The 18,025-nt window shown below is 35.9% G+C and overlaps 1 protein-coding gene across 2 annotated transcripts in view; it reads left to right on the forward strand.

The window, feature by feature from the left end:
• PLA2G4A (phospholipase A2 group IVA) overlaps positions 1-16,083 on the forward strand; it is a 132,215-nt gene extending 116,132 nt beyond the window's left edge. For both annotated transcript variants that reach the window (XM_045535966.1, XM_045535965.1), the window contains 3 exons: positions 7,226-7,421; positions 8,930-9,087; positions 15,470-16,083. In XM_045535966.1, coding sequence (XP_045391922.1) covers positions 7,226-7,421; positions 8,930-9,087; positions 15,470-15,601 — 486 coding nt within the window. In that variant the 3' untranslated portion in view covers positions 15,602-16,083. The remainder of the gene's footprint in view (positions 1-7,225; positions 7,422-8,929; positions 9,088-15,469) is intronic.
• The last annotated feature ends 1,942 nt before the right edge of the window (positions 16,084-18,025 follow it).

The following is an 18,025-nucleotide window of genomic DNA, read 5'->3' on the forward strand; positions in this document are numbered from 1 at the left end:
TCTAAAAAAGAACCATTATACTTTGCAGTACTCTTAAAATGTTGACTTACTATTTGTGATTAAGAAGAAGGTATACTTGTAAAATACATGGAAATTTGGAATATACATCAAGTGCTTCTAAACAGAAGCTAGTATTTTGTTATTTTTTTCTGGTCTGTCTTTGGATCATGCATGTGTGTGTGTGTGTGTGTGTGTGTGTGTGTGTGTATGGGTGTGTGTGTGACCACCAGGGTCATATAGTTTTGCATTCTGCTTCTTTCTACTTACAGCTATATTATAACTATTTTCCTATGCCATTAAATATTTTAAACATAATTATAAAGAGATGTAATAAAAAATACAAAAGACATATATAAGATGTATATGAAAGATGTATAGTATCTCTCTATATGAATATGCAAGAATTTAACAATGTTCTATTTTCAACTTTTAGACTATTGCTGCCTTGCCACATTTTTCTATAAACACGATCCTTGTACATGAATCTTTAATCACATTTTTATTATTTCCTCAGGCTGGTGTCTAGACACATATCACTTTATGACTTTTAATAAATATTTCCAGATTGCTTTCTGGAAAAGCTGCACCAGTTTACGTTACTATATCTGATTGTATCCATGAGTCCCTGTTTTATATTCTTTTACTGGCAGGAAAAGAATATTAAAAACGAAGTAAAAAAAAATTTACAATATGATAGAAAAAGTTCCACGTTTTGCTTCAGTTTTCTTTCTTTGCTTGTGAAATTAAATGATGTGTCACGCTTATTGTATAGTCATGTCTTTAAGCTACTTTTAATTAGATTATTAATGTTGCTGTTATTGACTAATAAGCATTCTTTTTATGTCTTAAGCATATGAAAATTTGTCTTATTTTTATAAATATGATCTAATGTCATTTGTGTTGAGACTTTTATTGCTGACAATTTTATTAAAATATATATGTAGTGACTTCTTCCATTGGTTTCATTCTTGAAATTCATATTGCTCAAGATGATTTAAATATGAATTAATATTTTTATAATATCCTTTTAAAAATATTTTAACTCATTAATCTATCTGAATATATTGCATATGTAATGACAATCTTTAATAAGGTTTTTTCAACATTATTTTGTTATTCTTTTTCATCATATACTGTGTTAGTATTATAGGGCAAAAGGATCCTTTTTGTTTTTATCTGTTGTGTTCTGTTAGCCCTTCTGACAATAATCTGATAATTCTTATCCCAGTACGATACTGCATTTTAATAACTGTAGCTTCATTATATGTTTACTATCTTAAAGAGCATGTCTCAAATCACTCCTTTTTAAATATCTTTATAGCCATTCCTGCCTGTGCATTCTTTAGATGTGCTTTAAAATTATTTTGTCAGTTCCTTTCTTCTGATTCCTTTCTCCAAATATGTATGTCCTTTCATCATTTAATGAGTATAACATGAAACCTATCATTCCAAAAGTATTGAATTATATTTTCAGAGATATAATATAAGGGATATTGCAATATATTGCATATAATCTATTTATTTTCCAAAAATGAACTTCAACAAGTTCAAGAAAGTAAACAAACTAAACTTTTCAGCCTTACTTGGAATATTGAAAACACCTTTTAAGCCTATGAGTGTTGTTATAAAAGTATGTATTCCTAAATGGGTCTAAAGAATTACCCAGTTATAATTTTTAAATTGATAAAGATGTTATATTATTAATGCTAAAATAGTATACTTATTTTAGATAGAATATAGTAAGGTGTGAAAATTGATGAGGAGTCTGCATGAAGCTCTTTTGATAGTAGGGGAGAATCTTTAATGGAGATTCTAATAGATATATCCAATATGATTTTATTAATGTGATTTAATAGTGAATCATCTATTTTGACATTGAAATATGAACACCATTTTTCATAAAAGAGTATAGCATAAATGCAGGGCAAAAATTAGAACCATTGACTTTATTTATATTTACTGTTAATTCTAGCATTTTATAAGTATAGTTAAATGTCATATTTTGTGAGGAAGATATAGAAAGATGTATATCATGGCTTTTGGTAAACGCAACCACAGTTTATGTTGTATCTACGTTGTAACTGGCCTTGAAAGTTAATGACGTCAATGTAAGTGACATTGTTTTTTTAGATTAGTTAGTGCATACCCTAATAATAATCTGATATAAACAGTCTCATGATTCTAAATATTATTCCTATTAATTTTACTAAGGAAAGCAGCTCTATGTTTTATTTTGTCAAGTTTCTTTTTGTTAACCATTTAATATCTTAGATAGATACCATATGAATTGACTTTACCATTAGGGTCCATCCAAGGACAATTAATAAGATTTGTCTTTACTATTGGTCCTAAAAATAAGCCAGGGTCTTTACTCTCAAGTATGCAAAATAAACAGACTGCAAATTTAGGGTAGAAAAGGAGGAGTATGGGTTTTATTGGGGAGCAAGAAAACAAGGAATAATGAATTCAGAGTTTGCTCCTAGAGATTTTTCCCCTTTAATTTACTAAATTGTATGGAGAATAATAGATTGAAGTTATTGTGCCATAAATTATATTATGTTACCATATATTGGACATAAATCTGGTTCAGTTTTTCAATGCTCTTTTATGTGCTTCATGATCAGAAGCGAGAACCATGGGTTTATTTTCTTAAAAATTAAAGGAAATAAACAGAAAAGAGAAGGAGGCAATAAGAGAAGGAGAGAAGGAAGAAGGACAATTTGAAATGAGGTAGTCTTCAGAAATGATAGGAATAATGTATCTAAATTAAATTTATCTTCCTATGTTTCACTCAGGGTCAAAATTCCAGTTAAACTTACAATAACCTGTATTTTTCCACAGTGACCAGACTTAATTGTTGACATTAGGGCATGACCCTGTTCAGAGTCTCTCCATGTGATTTATTTACAGTTGCTAGGTTGGAACATCATGGCCAAATTAGTCCAAGCCTTACTCTGTGAACCCCAATCCACAATGGCTAACGAAGGAAACTGCGTAGAATTAAATAGCGTACTTCCAGGTTTGCCTCTTCTATTAGTTATCTTGAGCTGCTATAACAAATCAACCCAGACATGATGGCTTACAACAACGGAAACGTATTATCTCACAGTTGTGGAGACCAAAAGCCGAAATCAGCAAGGCTGCACTCTCTCCAAAGGCTCCACCGTGGAATCCTTCCTTGCCTTTTCCAGCTCTGGGGACTCCAGGCATTCCTCGGCTTGTGGCTGTGTCTCTCCAATCTCTGTCTCCATTTCTGCATGCCTTCTCTTCCGCAAGTGTGTCTTCTCCTCTATCTCTTATAAGAATAATTGTCATTAATTCAGGGCCCATCCATGTAATCCAGGATGATCTCATCTCAGGATCATTAACTAAATTATATTTGCAAAGATTATTTTCCCAAATAAGAGCATATTCACAGGGCCAAGGGATCAAGGGATAGACTTACCTTTTAGGGGGCACTAATCAATCTACTATATCCATACTGTCCACTGAGGATCAGATGTCTTGCGATGAGTAGATATACCCAACATTAATTTTTCCTTACATATTTTTGTGAGTTTATAGTAACCTTTTTGTGACGAACTTACAAGAACTACAAGAATTACAAAGTACTATGTAAACTCTATGCAATATTAGATATGGAAAATTACCTTCGTGCCTATTGTATTATAAAGCTTTTGGAACCTCATACCAGAATGTCTTTTATTGAAAGGAAAAGTGACCAAAGCCATAAAATAATGAATTCTCAATTGTCATTTCTATTTGATGTATCTTATGTCACTTCAATATTTTTTTAAGGGTCTGGTGTTTATTTACATGCTTATATGCCATCCCTCTTCCCAATCTTAAAAATAAGTTTTAAATAATGAGAAACATTATAGAACAGAAAACACATATTCTTGGTTTGCACAAAGACAAAAGATTGTACTTCCTCTCATAAAAAGCCAATTTATTATTTTATGTATATGCATTTATGTAGATAAATATATTTTTCATATATTTAAAAATACATATTTACATATAAATAAATAAAATGGCATATGTATGCTATTCATACTATGTTTTGAATATATTTCTATTATCTAGAAATAACATTTAGTTATGGTATTTATGTCTATGTTATTTATTTGTTTTTCCTCTCCCTCAAGACATTTTCATCAGGTTTTAGTACTCAACAGTGAGCACAGACATTTTACAAAGTATCACTCGGTAAAAGGATACTTTGAAGGAGACTGTCAAATTTTTATTTTCGCAGAAAAACCATTTTAGTTAGCACATTGTAAGTTTACCATAAACTAGTCTCTGGAAATGTGAAGCATCTGAGGTGTCAAACCACCACCAAAAGGGGCAGTTATAGATAGAACACAGTTCTGGCATATTGCTATGATTTTTTGTTCACTGCTTTCTTTAGAATCCTTTTAAAACACTAGTGCGTTTTACTCAGAGTCTGTGTCATTGTTTCTCAAGTCTTTACAGAGCGAAATGAGACATTAGAGAGGAAATGGTTTTTCCATCTTGTAATCACTGTCTCTATCATCATCGGTTTTTAATCTTTTCCACATCAGGATTGTATAAGGAAAGGGAAAGTCTCCATCTCTTCCTGATTCCAGCATGAAGTAAGCTGCTAAAAATAGCCTGGCTTTTACATCACGTAGTTCCCTTTCCTCTTCTCCCCACGGCCACACACCATTGGTCATGCCTTTGAGTCATGTTTGTAAACACTAGAAAGCCCTTTCTTTGCCTCTCCTCACGCAATTGCTCCACAACGTGAACTTTTGGTTTTATTTTGCTGTTGAATAATCATGAATGAATAATTGTGAACGGTGCTAGACAAGAAATAACAAGCTGATTAATTCAACTGAAGAGAGGGGGGAAAAAAGAGGTTTTCTAGAATTTCAAACAAATTATTCATACCGATATGGGATTTTCAGTGAAACATAATTCTGTTTAGCTTCATAGTTTATGAAGCAAATGCTTTCCTGTACATTAAATCCTTTGTTTTCTGGTATTTTCATTTCTTTGTAAATGGGCCTGAGAAAGAGTTGATTAACTTAAAATTCATGGCATTGCAGAGGCATCAAGAGTCCTGAATGTTCAGTGAAAAGTGTATTTTTCTCTGAGCTTAAGGTCCTATGTTAAAGTACTTGCTTCCTCAGATTCTGAATTACTGAGGTTTTTATACATTATCTCATTTAATCCTCACAGCAATCCTATGAGAAAGGTAATAGCATTAGCTGTATTCTACAGTGGCAGAAAATAAGTTGCTAAGAAATAAGAAACATGAAATAGAAGTGAGATCGCATGGAGAGGCTATTATTTCAGGGATAGCGAACAACCTAGTCCCTGTTTGTTATTATTTATTGTCCCTGCTGTGCCATTTGGAGAGAGTCACTGCATGCTGCAGCCCTCCAGGATAATTTGTTCGCTGGTGAGCTGTGGTGGTGCAGCTGTTTGCCTCAAGTTACCCGGTCAGCGAGTTGAGGTGTGTGTGTCTGAGCTGGGCCTTCCAGACTGCAAAGCCCAGGCGCAGAACCACCCAGAACCTTCCCCACCTCTGTCGTACTGGACTATACCATCTGTTCATCTCGCCCACTGCTTTATAAACTCCCCGCCTTCAGGGACAGCCTCTCTCTATGCCTAGAACATAGCAGGTGCTCAATAATTGTTGGATTAATAAATACTCCGGGGAAATGGCCCAGGGTATACTGCAAAATCTCAACCTGTACTTTTTTTTCCTGGCATTTATCACAGTTTTAAACAGAAAGGATTACTTGACTACCATCTCTCACCCACCGTGCTACAAATCCCATGACGAGAGCCATGAATGTTTTACTCACTGTTGTATCTCCAACTCCTAGCATGGAACCTAGATTGACCACTAATTATTATCATTGAATTGATGACAAGGATTGTCTAAAGTAACTTAAGATTCTAATGACAGTTGCCCCCAAACCTTCTCTCTAGGAATTTCCCTAATACTGTTTCTATCTCTCTTTCTTTTCTTTTGTCTCCCCCCCTCCACTTTTTCTTTCCATCTCTTTTGCTCTCTTTATTGGTATTTATTTATCAAACACGTGTAGAACTCTTACTATGTAATAATCACTGTTTTAAACACTATTTATTTAATTCTAACTGCAGTCTATGGGAGAGGGATTATTCATGTCTTCCATATTTTATCTTTGAGGATATCGAGTGTGGAGACGTTGAGTTAAAAACATGCCAAGGCCACAGAGCTTGCATTTGGACTCGGGCATCTGGCCCCAGAGCCTGTGCTTTCACCACTATGATACTCTGCTTCTTATTTATCCCACTTTCTCCGAAGCTGCATATAAATGGAAATAAGGTCTATTTGCCGCACCTTTTCCTTTTGATTTATGTTCTCCAGTTTACATTTAATTTTGGGGGCTTACCCAGCGAGTTACTCAGGTTTGATGCAGCGACAACCAACCTCAGATCCCAATAGTGGACAGTGAACATGCATTTCTTGGTCATGTTCCGTCAGCAGCTGCAGATCAGCTGCTGTGGCTCTGTTCCATGTGTCTCCTCGTCCCAGTGGGGATGTATAATCCTTTTACCAGGAAGGAGCTAAAATGTGGAAACAATCATACGACCCGCCATGGCCATTAACACAGCTCTTGGCACCTCTGTCTGGCCTAATCTTGAGCATTACACATGGAATAGCAACACGCTGAGGCCGGAAGCTCAACTCTTTTTCATTATCAGAAGCCAACAAAAGCTGATTCAGAGTAGTTCAAATATTTTCACATACATAAAATGAATGAATTTTTAATAGGTATTTTTAACACTTTTGTGGAGATGATACAGGTAAAAATCCAGTAACAGAATGTTCCTGATTCTGTGTCATCAGATTCTTCTTCTTTTTTTCTTTTTAATCCTGAGGTTTAAAAAACATTCACATAGTTATAAATACTCTGGACCCCTAATATTTGTTTCTTTAGTTGTTTCTTCAGCATAATTTCATTCAGTTTAATTTACCAGTTATTTTCCAAATGCCTACTGTGGAGCTAGCCCCATGTCAAAAATTGATATAACAGCAGTGGATTTGTTTGGAGAGTACTTTGATATTTTTTTGAGATTGATGGGCTTCTTGGCAACAGGGTCTTTATTCATCCTAGCAAGGAGCACACTGCTGGCTCGTAGAAGGCACCTCATGAATATTGAATAATGGTCACATCAGCTGAACAAATGCATCTTTCCCTCGCAGGAACTTCTACTTGCAGAAAAGTGGGCTAAAATGAACAAGCTCCCCTTTCCAAAGATCGATCCGAACGTGTTTGATCGGGAAGGACTGAAGGAGTGCTATGTCTTCAAACCCAAGAATCCTGATGTGGAGAAAGATTGCCCAACCATCATCCACTTTGTTCTGGCCAACATCAACTTCAGAAAGTACAAGGCTCCAGGTAGGTTGGGATATATTCATATTCCATAAAATAGACATTTAGTAGGGAAGCCAAATTGATAGTGAGCTATTTTACTCTGGCACTGCTGTGCCAGCTGTTACAATATCAAATGCCTCCCCACCTTGATAAGTAGCTACTATGCTGAGCCCCCAGGTACTTCTGCTCTTTCTGTCCACTGAGTTGCTCACAGTCCAGAAAGTGAAGAGTTAACAACTAGCTTAGCAGAAAATCTCAGGGGCTTTACTCTAAGATCTTGAATTTTGTTTGTTGTGATTGATTTTGAATCAAGTATTTTGAGTATCCCTCTTGCAAGAGAGCTTTTGTTTCAGAAAATTCATGCAAACAATTCTGATTCTGGGAATTTTAGCTGACCACCAGATTAACATAATCTAACAGTACAACACCACTAGCAATTTCATGTCACCATGTTGTATTTCGTAGAAAATGAGAATCAAGTTGAAGGCATAGCTGTTCCATTTTACTACATCCAGAGGAGTCTGTTCACTCTTTTGTATCCTGGAAAATACTGGTTAAGAAAAGGAGGTCTAGAGATTAACAGGCAGGATGCTTAAGGCTCTAAAAACCATGTGATTTCAGGACCAGAAAATGTAGTTTTCCATTATGTGAATGGAAAGACACAAAAAATAGAGAAGATGGGTGATGGGAATATGGAGAGGAAAATAGTCTTTTTCTAAGTTTCTCAGGAAGATGGAGAAAGGATCAATAGGAGTGGAGGTGAGGCATCTTTCAGCACAGAAGAAAGAAGAACTGGCTGGCATTGTTAGTTATCCAACAGTGGAGCACTTAAAACATAGAGAATTTTCTACCACTGTTAGTTCTCAAGGGGACAGCCAACGAGCAGTTGGTACATATAGGGGATTTCTGTGGTACAAAGACAATTACATAATGTTTTGGGTTTGGGTTGCCCCAGAAGCAGATTCTGAGAAAAGCACTCAAGTACAAATAGTTTATTTAGGTGAACTAGAGAACACTCCAGTTTATTAGTAAGGAAGTAGGGAAGTGGGGAAGGGAAGGAAGGCAGACAACAAAGCATGTGTCAATCAGTTGGCTACCATGATGGGAACAAGGGGAACTTGACCCTGCTGGGAAAGTCTAGGAAATGGAATAGAATCTATGCCCTAGGCTCATCCTTCCCACACACAACCCAAAGGCAGGAGACCTCGGATATTTATATCCTAACTCGTTACTGCTGCCTGGGGCAAAGTGCTATTTACCAGAATTTCCAGCCTGCTGCTATTGGGCAAAGCAGCCTTCTGCAATTGCAGGGTAGGGGAGAAAGCCTTCAGGCACAGAGATGCAGACAGGGACAGATGGAAGTCATCTGGTCAGAACACCCTGGAATGAGAAAGTCCAGGGATACTTCAGATTACATGGCTCTGTGGGGGCTCCCAATGCTGTCTTTAGGTCTGTTTGTTTTATTCCCCGAGTTTTAGAGATATTTTGTAGTTTTCAAAATAACACTAATTTGTGATTTTTCTGGTATTTAGGTGTCCCAAGAGAAACTGAGGAAGAGAGAGAAATAGCAGACTTTGATATTTTTGATGACCCTGAATCACCATTTTCAACCTTCAATTTTCAATATCCAAATCAAGCATTCAAGAGGCTGCATGACCTTATGTATTTCAACACCCTGAACAACATTGATGTAAGTATCTCCCGTGACCATTGACAATGCCAAATTATTTCCATACCACTTGAATACAACAAAGCGTCTTTTTAATTAATTAAAAATAAGATTTATGAGTGATATCACCCCAAATATGCCTGTTTACCTTTCATGAACTATTTTACTAATCTGCAGAAGAACCCTACAAAACTCACAAATAAGAAAACTCATGCCTCCAAGTTGGCAAAGCCACACTCTTTGCTATTATTTTATTGAATATTTGGTTAATTCTCAGCCACTTTAATAAAGTATTTAATGTATTCATCACATGATAAAATAAATTATAAGTAAGGAAGAAATATGATGAAAAGAAAATATACAACTATGAAAGTGAATGTAACCAGAAATGTAGTTAATCTACAAAAATATCGTGAGATGAATTTTAATGAATACATTCATGCTTTTAAATATTTTCTTTTTGTGGATCTCGCCAAAGGTAATAGCCTCCCCCATTTTTAGCCCTTGAGATATCAAACATGCTTTGCTTTAGAAACTTTACAAACAAGTCATTCTCTTCACTATCAATCATTCCTATCACTAGTATATCTGCCTCCAAGATTCTGTGTCTATGTGAAGTCTTTAGTTTTTAACTCACCATTTATGAACACTATTGTGTCATCGAAATAATTGGCTTGTGGTTCCAAATCATAGTGTCTGAAAAATTGTGATCAGTCGTGAAAGCTCAAGTTAATTGGCCCGATTGGATTTTGTTCATTAGAAAAAAAAAAAGAATAAAATAAAAAGAAAGAAAATTTAGAGAGGAAGAGGCATCATGTCTGATTTGTGAGTCTTCTGGGAAACTGTCTGAATGGTGCAAAGGAACTCAGAGTATGTGGATGAGTCTTCTGTGTATATGGGCTTTAATTATAGTTTGTGAGCTAATAGAACTCTGGCAAATATAGTTCATCTGTTTGTTTAGTTTGGCCTGAGACTACTAATGCTATATTGTGTGCAGTCATGACAGTTGCACCATAATATGTTTGTTAATCAGTATCTTTAATTTCTGTAAACATAAGAAATTTTCCCCAAAAGCTTCAGTTCCTACAACTCTAAAATTCTTTCTTTTAAACCTTCATTTAAAAATATGTGATAATTCATGTAAGACATGCTTATCAAAATTTTTAATATATCATTTTCTCAATAGATTTATTTCCCTTTTTCAAAATCTTACAAGCAGTGGACATCTGAGAGCCACATGCTGCATTATTTCTGTAGTGATTGTGAAAGTTGAAAGAATATTAAGAGAAAATGAATATTTTAATCTGTGATTTTCAGAGAGTGAACAGAAATTTTTGAAATGGAGTTAGGTGTGTTTTATAAAACCTCATGCTATTAAAAGAGAAGAGAGCTAAGGGTTAATGTCACAGTAATCCTATTTTGTCAGTATGAGCCAATAAACTCAAAACTATATATATGTATATATATATATATATATATATATATATTCCTTGGAATGAAATGTATTAAACTTGATAAGTTATCCTCAAATGGAAAAAATTATATTGTAGGAATATATAAATGTTTTATTGGAATTGGAAATATATATACATGTACACATATATATGTTAAACAACTACATTTCTCTTGCTGTTCTGGTTTATATAAAACCTGCTAAACTATTTGTTATAAGGAATGATATAGTTCTATTTATATATTTTACAAATATCCTTCAAAGTAGTTTGTTTGATATATAAATGAAAAAGTTAAAGGCTGAATAAAAATAGACGAAATCCCCAAATAACTGTCCTAACTTATAGCTCATCAAATGTTAATTCTTCACAAGCCATTAATTAAGAAGTTTTTAACAGATTCTGCTAACATTTTTGGCACAGCATGCAGAGGCAAGGTCATGGGCTTTATATCATCTTTGAGTCCCAGATGGGCCACTTGTGTGACTTTGAATAAGTTACTTAAACTTTTGGAGCCTTAGTTTCCTTATCTTTAAACCAGGTGTGATAGAACCTATTTTAATTATAGTGGTGAATGTTTAATTGGGTGATGCTTAAACAATGCCCTGGAAACAGAAGCTGCTCACTAAAGGGGACCCTGAGCTATCCATGTCCATGGCCTGTACCCCTGAAAATCCATGGTGTTACACCCAAAGGCCTTCGCAAATGCCCAGAATTAACAATATAGACAAGTTTGTACAGGTAATACCAGCTTAGACAGTGAGTAAACGTTTTTTTGAATAAATAAATGTAGGCTTTCTCCTAAATTATATGACCGTTGAGACTTACATTCGAGTGATTTCTGTGTGTGTGTGTGTGGGGGGCGTGTCTCGTATCCAGGTAAAATTTTCAATTTTCACTGACATTTTATATCTCCCTTGGTGACTCCCTGCTTCCCCACTTTAACCAAGAAAACACATCTGTTTTTTTCAGAATCAAACTTCTTGATAAGTGATGCTCTATATAAAGAGCAACTAAACTCTGCTGAGGTTAGGATGCTGGAGAGTTCATTAGGCTCGATCATTAGCTCAACCTCTCATTCTCACCCTTTCAATAGAGTAGGATGCTGATTTACTCTTTAGCAACACGGGCACATGTCTGCTGCCACAGACCATTAGACTCGTAGATGGTGAACATCGTAAATACAAATTCTTAGAATGCAACTCACTTATGTGCTGATCCCATACAAGAAAGTTTTCAGCTCTGCAGCTGTGACTCCTATGGCTTAAGGCTAGTTTTCCTCTTCGATTCACAGTCTGATCTCAGTTTTGGCTCTGTGGAGGCCACGCTGTCTCAGGCAGCTGCACGCTCCTGTTGCTGCATTTGTCCCGGAGATCCTGGCAGGCCTGCTTTACTGAAGCTAAATTCCAGTGTATGTTAGAGGACTTCTGCTCTGTTTCTGCCGACTTCATGACAGCAGCGGGGGTTTCTCATTAGCATCGGGTTTCTGCACTTACTCAGTCTTCCCAAATTCCTTTCACTGCCTGGACATTGCCTCAATGCTTTTTCAATTACAGTAGTATTTCAAGTTTTTTTTTTTTTTAAAGAAACTTAATGCACAGTGGCTTGCATAGGTAGATATGTGGTATGTGGGAGACTCCAAGGCTTTGGAATCAGACCAAATTGGGTATTGAAATCCTTGCTGTGCTGCCTCTTGCCTAGGTGACATGGGCATGTTGCTTAACCTTCCCAAATTTTACTATCCTCATTTGTAAGGGGGAAATAATGATACATATCTTGTGGGATTAGGATGAGGATTAAGTAAAATCATATAATTTCAGAGCTTAGCATTTAATAGACACTCAGTAAATTGAAGCTGCTAATATAATGATGACAATAACTATTATTCATGTTCATATCTTTTCTGGTTTTAATTATAAATTATAAACACTTTTACAGCAGTGACTTGCATTATTTGCCTTGTATCTTCTAGAGATATTGATCACAATGCCAGGCACCTACAATAAATATGCAATACAATTTTCATGATGGATGTTTAAAATGTCATTGGCCATGTCACATGGCTACACACTCTACTCATAAGCACCACTTTGATCTGGAGGAAATGTGCCTTCCAGGATCTTTTTTGTAGGACCTGGTTGATTCAGCTATCACAGAAAAATATATTGTTTCCCAGCCTCACTCATTCAATTTATTAACTGAATAGGCACAATTCTAAGAACCTATTATGTGTCAGTTTATTTAGCATATGCTAATGATGCATAAGAATGAGATGTTAAAATTCTTTGTCAAATAATTCTATAAAGTGTTAAATATTAATTGTTAATTAAAATGAGGACAGCCATATATCCAGAAATACTGGTACTTAAGTCTTAATTTATTGATATTTCATTATTTTGATAGAGTGTCTAGGTATAAATCAAAGTTCTCATCTTTAAAAAAAGATATAAAATATATTTATAAAATAGATATTAACACACTATCTAAGATTATTCCTAGTATAATTCCTAGAAAGATTTAAATTCAACATATTGCCTTTTTGGATACATCTATTTGTATGTATGCCAAAAGGCTGTTTGGAAACATCTAGTATGTATGTAGGCTACATCATGTAGCATGCCAAAAGGTTTGAATTTAATAACTGATCTAGTACTGATTAACTTCTGTTCGTATCACAGAATTTTAATTCCCAGGGACTGGACATTTTCTGCAGTAATTTGAAAAACCTGAAACCTGGTTAATGGTTTCATAATGTTACTACGCCACCTAGTGGTTTAACTTGCACATTCAACTTGCATATAATTTGGGTTTTTTTCAGAGTTATAAATGTAAATGTTCATTTTCTTTTATCAGAATGGCTCGCTTACTAGGAACACCAGCTGAGGTCCAATTATGGTAAATCCAATACATCTTTATATGGATCTTGATGATTTTTTTGTGCTCATGAATTCGTTATAAAGAAATGACAGCAGTCATCATTATCAGTATAATTTCCCCTGTGATCTTTTCTATTTTAAAGCTTTTCGGGTGTTTGAAAAGTAAACAGTTGATTTTTATTTTACTTGGGCACTTCTCTGCAGCGAGGGTTGATATTTCTCGGGTTAACTATGAAGAAGGAGAAAACAACTGATAAACTTGCCAACATGGGTCCCTGGAAAGGCAGAGGGATTATTAAAAGAAGATGCAGTAGGGCGCTTTGAATAGCAAAGTTGATTTACTGACTTATACAGTATGATAAGCTCACTCTTGGCTATGCACATGGTGTGTTTATTTCTTGTGAACTTTATAGCCTCACTTAATTTAGAGCTCCTAATTTTCATCACATATGATCAGTTTAACAATAACAACGGTAATAGATGCTAGTTAACAGAATGTTTCCTACGTGCCAGGCGATGTGCAAAGCACTTGATATAAATGATCTCCAATCCCCACAAAACCCCAAATTAGTGATATTACTTCTATTTTAAAGAAGAAGAATTAGGCTCAAGCATTTAAACTAATTCCCCTTCATCTCACACAGCCAAGAGGCCTTTGCTCAAAGTCTCCTTTATAGATCTGAAGCATCTTCTGTCACCACAAAATTAATTATGTCTCCCTTTGTCATGGAAAAAATGGGATCAGCAAATATCTGCTTTACTTAAAAGACACTAACATTGGAGCCCATTTTCCCCAGAAGACAATTATATGTATTACTTTTTAAATAAAGCATATAAAAGAATCACATTCCTATGCTAACTCCCTCTTTCCAGAATACGAGTGCTGTTTAAAGTTACTATGAGAGGTCGAGAGGCTTGCCTGTTGGGGCTGACATAAATTAACAGGATATTAATTGCATGTTAATTGCATGATTGAGGTCTCACATCTCCCTCCTCCAGGCATTGAACCGTGCTCGCCCAATGAGCTTACAAGTAGGGATGGGCAAAACCCTCCGTGCACGCGTCTCCAAGACCAAGTGGGCCACAACAGCTCTCAGTGGGAGGAGGCCACGGGGCCCTAAACTGCCCAGACTTGCCAAGTACTCCTACCATGGCAGAAGGCTGAAGTGCCTGGATGTTGTGCAACAATCCCTGGGGTAGAGAATACAGGGAATTGTGGAATAACTCTGTGACTTGCCTCTATTTCTTGATGCCCTGAAATGTCCAGCTCATTGGTCATTTAAGATAAAATCTTATAGTTCTGTCCTGGGTAATGGAGTCGTCCTAACTTTAACAAGGTTCTGACGCAGCAACAAAGCCAAGATTCGGGCCTCTGCTCCACAGCCCATTCCCATTGCTCTGCAGTAATTGCTTCTACCAAATTCCAAATGGTTTCTTCTTTCCTCAGATTCCTAACAGGCTAACTTCATACCATAAACAGTATATGATAATTCTAATAGCAATTCTCAGAGGTTGCAGTTGCCTATATTTTCTCCTGGTCACCATTAACTTGGGTATATGTCAAGATTATTCTGAATAAAAAATGGCAATGCATTTTCATCAGTGAAATCTCAGAGCACGGTGTTTCAGCAATGCCTTCTCTCCCCAGCAAGGAAAGTTTGTACTTTTCTTTTGTTCTGTCATTTCTACCAGCCCACTAGCTATAAAGCACATAAATTATAGATTTAGTAATTACTTGTTTCTTCCCTATTATCACTTTCTTTGTGAAGGACAGAGCCGATATAAATTTACCACGTTACAAAAATTTCATTCTCAACTTTATCAGCACAAAATCTGGAACACCCCAGAATACTTTTTTCTCTGGTGGGGAAGGAAGAGTAGCTGAATATGAGCTTAACAAGACTGTAATGGTGGGATGTGGAATTTCAATGTGCATGTGCAACTCATAGATTTCTCTCCATAGATTTCAAAAAGAATAGTCTTATAAAAAGATCAATTATATTTTTGTTTTGGTCAAAAAGTGTTTACATGAGTTCACAGCAATGCTAATTATACATCTTCTGCCTCTATTTGTAGGTGATAAAAGATGCCATGGTTGAAAGCATTGAATATAGAAGACAGAATCCATCTCGTTGCTCTGTTTCCCTCAGTAACGTTGAGGCAAGAAGATTTTTCAACAAGGAGTTTCTAAATAAACCCCCAGCATAGCTGGCGTACTGGCAAGGGCAGCAGTTTCTGACACTGAAGCCGTTTGAATTTCCATGACAACTGGATTTAAAAGCACAGTACAGATGGTTGTGCTGATCATAAGAAATGGGCTGATACTCAAAGTTGCAGTTATTGAGCTGCATGGGAATAATACTATTATAAGTTCGTTAGGTTGACAAATGATGTCGATTACGTAAAGATATTCTTAACTACATTTTCTGTCAGTGTGAATTTCCTGATGCAAATGTAGGGGCATATACTGTATTTTTAAACATTTCTCACCAACTTTCTTATGTGTGCTCTTTTTAAAAATGTGGTTTTCCTTTTAACATATTTAACAGTTCAATCTCAACGAGTAAGACATCCCATTGCGTGTGAATGTTATTCACTGACTAGATTTATTCATTCCATGAGACAACACTAGTTTTTATTTATATTTACATATATGAAATAAATACATCAGTTTATAAATTAACATGAAATAACTGAGGTTTTTTTTTGTTATTCCTTTTAATGAGCTATTGCACTGCGGCTATGAAAGATTCTCAGAGTCACTACATCCAAACCCAAAAGGTTTCAATCCTACACTCAAATGTGAAACTTTTCATTTAAATCATGGTTGTTTTTCTTAAAAAAGAAATATGTAATTTGTTGAACAAGTGGTATATATTTATGTATTAAATAAGTAGAAAAAATATATCATCACTTTTAATGCTTCATTTCATTTTGCTGATACTATCCTGGACGACTTATCTACCAACCAGTGTGGGTAACCCCAGAGAACAATCCAGAAAAGAGGCAAGGGCCGTGTCAGGCTTAATGAAGTGCCCTGCCTTTTGCATCTGCAAGACTGGTCTCAGGACAGGCTGTGTGGCACAACAGTGGTTTCAGTGGCAGTTGAATGGCTGTGGCTCAGGATCGATGCTCCAAAGCTCAGGTCTTCGTTGTCTTCCTTTGCTCTTAGCCATTCTTCTTTCCTAGAATTACCTTTCTTTAAGCTCTCTACTTGCCTGTCTTATTTTTCTTTTTCACCTATTTCTGCCTATGAGGAAAGACATAAAACAATAATAAAGAAGAAGGGGGGCCTTGAAAGTTTATTCTTTTGTTTGTTGATTTATGCAGATGGAAAATGAGTGCCCACCACGTGCCATGAGGCGTGTTGTAAGATCTGTGGGTGTAACAGTGGACAAAACCGACAAAAGTGCCTGCCCTTGAGAACCTCACATTCTAGTGAGATGACCAGCAATGATAAACAAGACAAATAAGTATCCAGAATGCTAAAGAGTGATAAGTGAGTGCTAAGGAGAAAATTAAAGAAGAGGAAGAAAGAGATGGGAAGTACTGGAGATGTGTGATTGGTCCCGGGGAAGGTTGTGATGTGAAGGTGACCTTAGAGTGAAGAGGTGAAGAACTAAGGGAGCGAGACCTTCAGGTATCCAAGGGAAGAGCATTCCTGGCAGACAGAATAGCAAATGCAAATGTCCTGAGGTAGAGCACCAAGCATGTTTCGGGAACAGAGAAGGGAACAATGTGCCCAGAGCAGAGTGGGAGGTATAAAAAATTGTGTCTTATTTATTTAAAACTTGGAAATGTTGTTTATATTTAATTTATCCTTCCAAAACCCCTGTGAAGTAACGAGACTAGTGAGGTTAAGACACTCGGCCAAGATTGCGATTATGATTATGTCTTAACCAGAGGCCTATGCCCTTGACATGGTGGCCTATATATCAGAATCTATGGTGCCCCGACACTTGAAGGACTAGTGATTTTAAAGCTGGAACCATCTAGAACACTTGCTTTCCCTTTGGTCATGTGCTTTTAGGCTCCTTATCTAATTCGGCTTTGGCAAATTGTTCATTTATGAATTTGCTAGAATCTTGATTATACAAAACACACATTTTGATGGCAAATTAAATATACACATTCACATATAAGTATTTACAAATTAAATATAAACTTTTTTTGTTCCAAAGAATGACTGATAAGTGAGATATCCTGTTAGTCTTCCCAAAAATCATCAACACGCCCTAGTCACTTCAGCTCGACCCTTTGGCTTTTTGACACAACCATAACCTTTCCAATTTGCTGGTTGTTCATGCCCACGATGGGATCATACTTTACTTCAGCCATGCACAAGCTGTCCAATTTCAGGATTTTTCTTTTTTTTTGATAAGCACTAAAAGCAACAAAATAAAAGCTGTGTGTGTCCCTCTATGTGTGTATATACATAATATAAATTTATCCTTTCTGAAAGGTAAAATTTTAGACTTTTCTAATATTAAAAACGCTTAAAAGTTTCAACAGTGGGTTTCCTTCCATTTCTTTTCCCCTTCCTTTCCTTTTACTCCCCACATAATTTAATCCTAAAGCCACTGGATGAAGTGGAGACAGGCAGGTGGCACTGGGGTGGTCGTGGAGCAACAG

This window comes from Lemur catta, chromosome 23, assembly GCF_020740605.2.
Source record: "Lemur catta isolate mLemCat1 chromosome 23, mLemCat1.pri, whole genome shotgun sequence".
NCBI classification, from domain to species: domain Eukaryota; kingdom Metazoa; phylum Chordata; class Mammalia; order Primates; family Lemuridae; genus Lemur; species Lemur catta.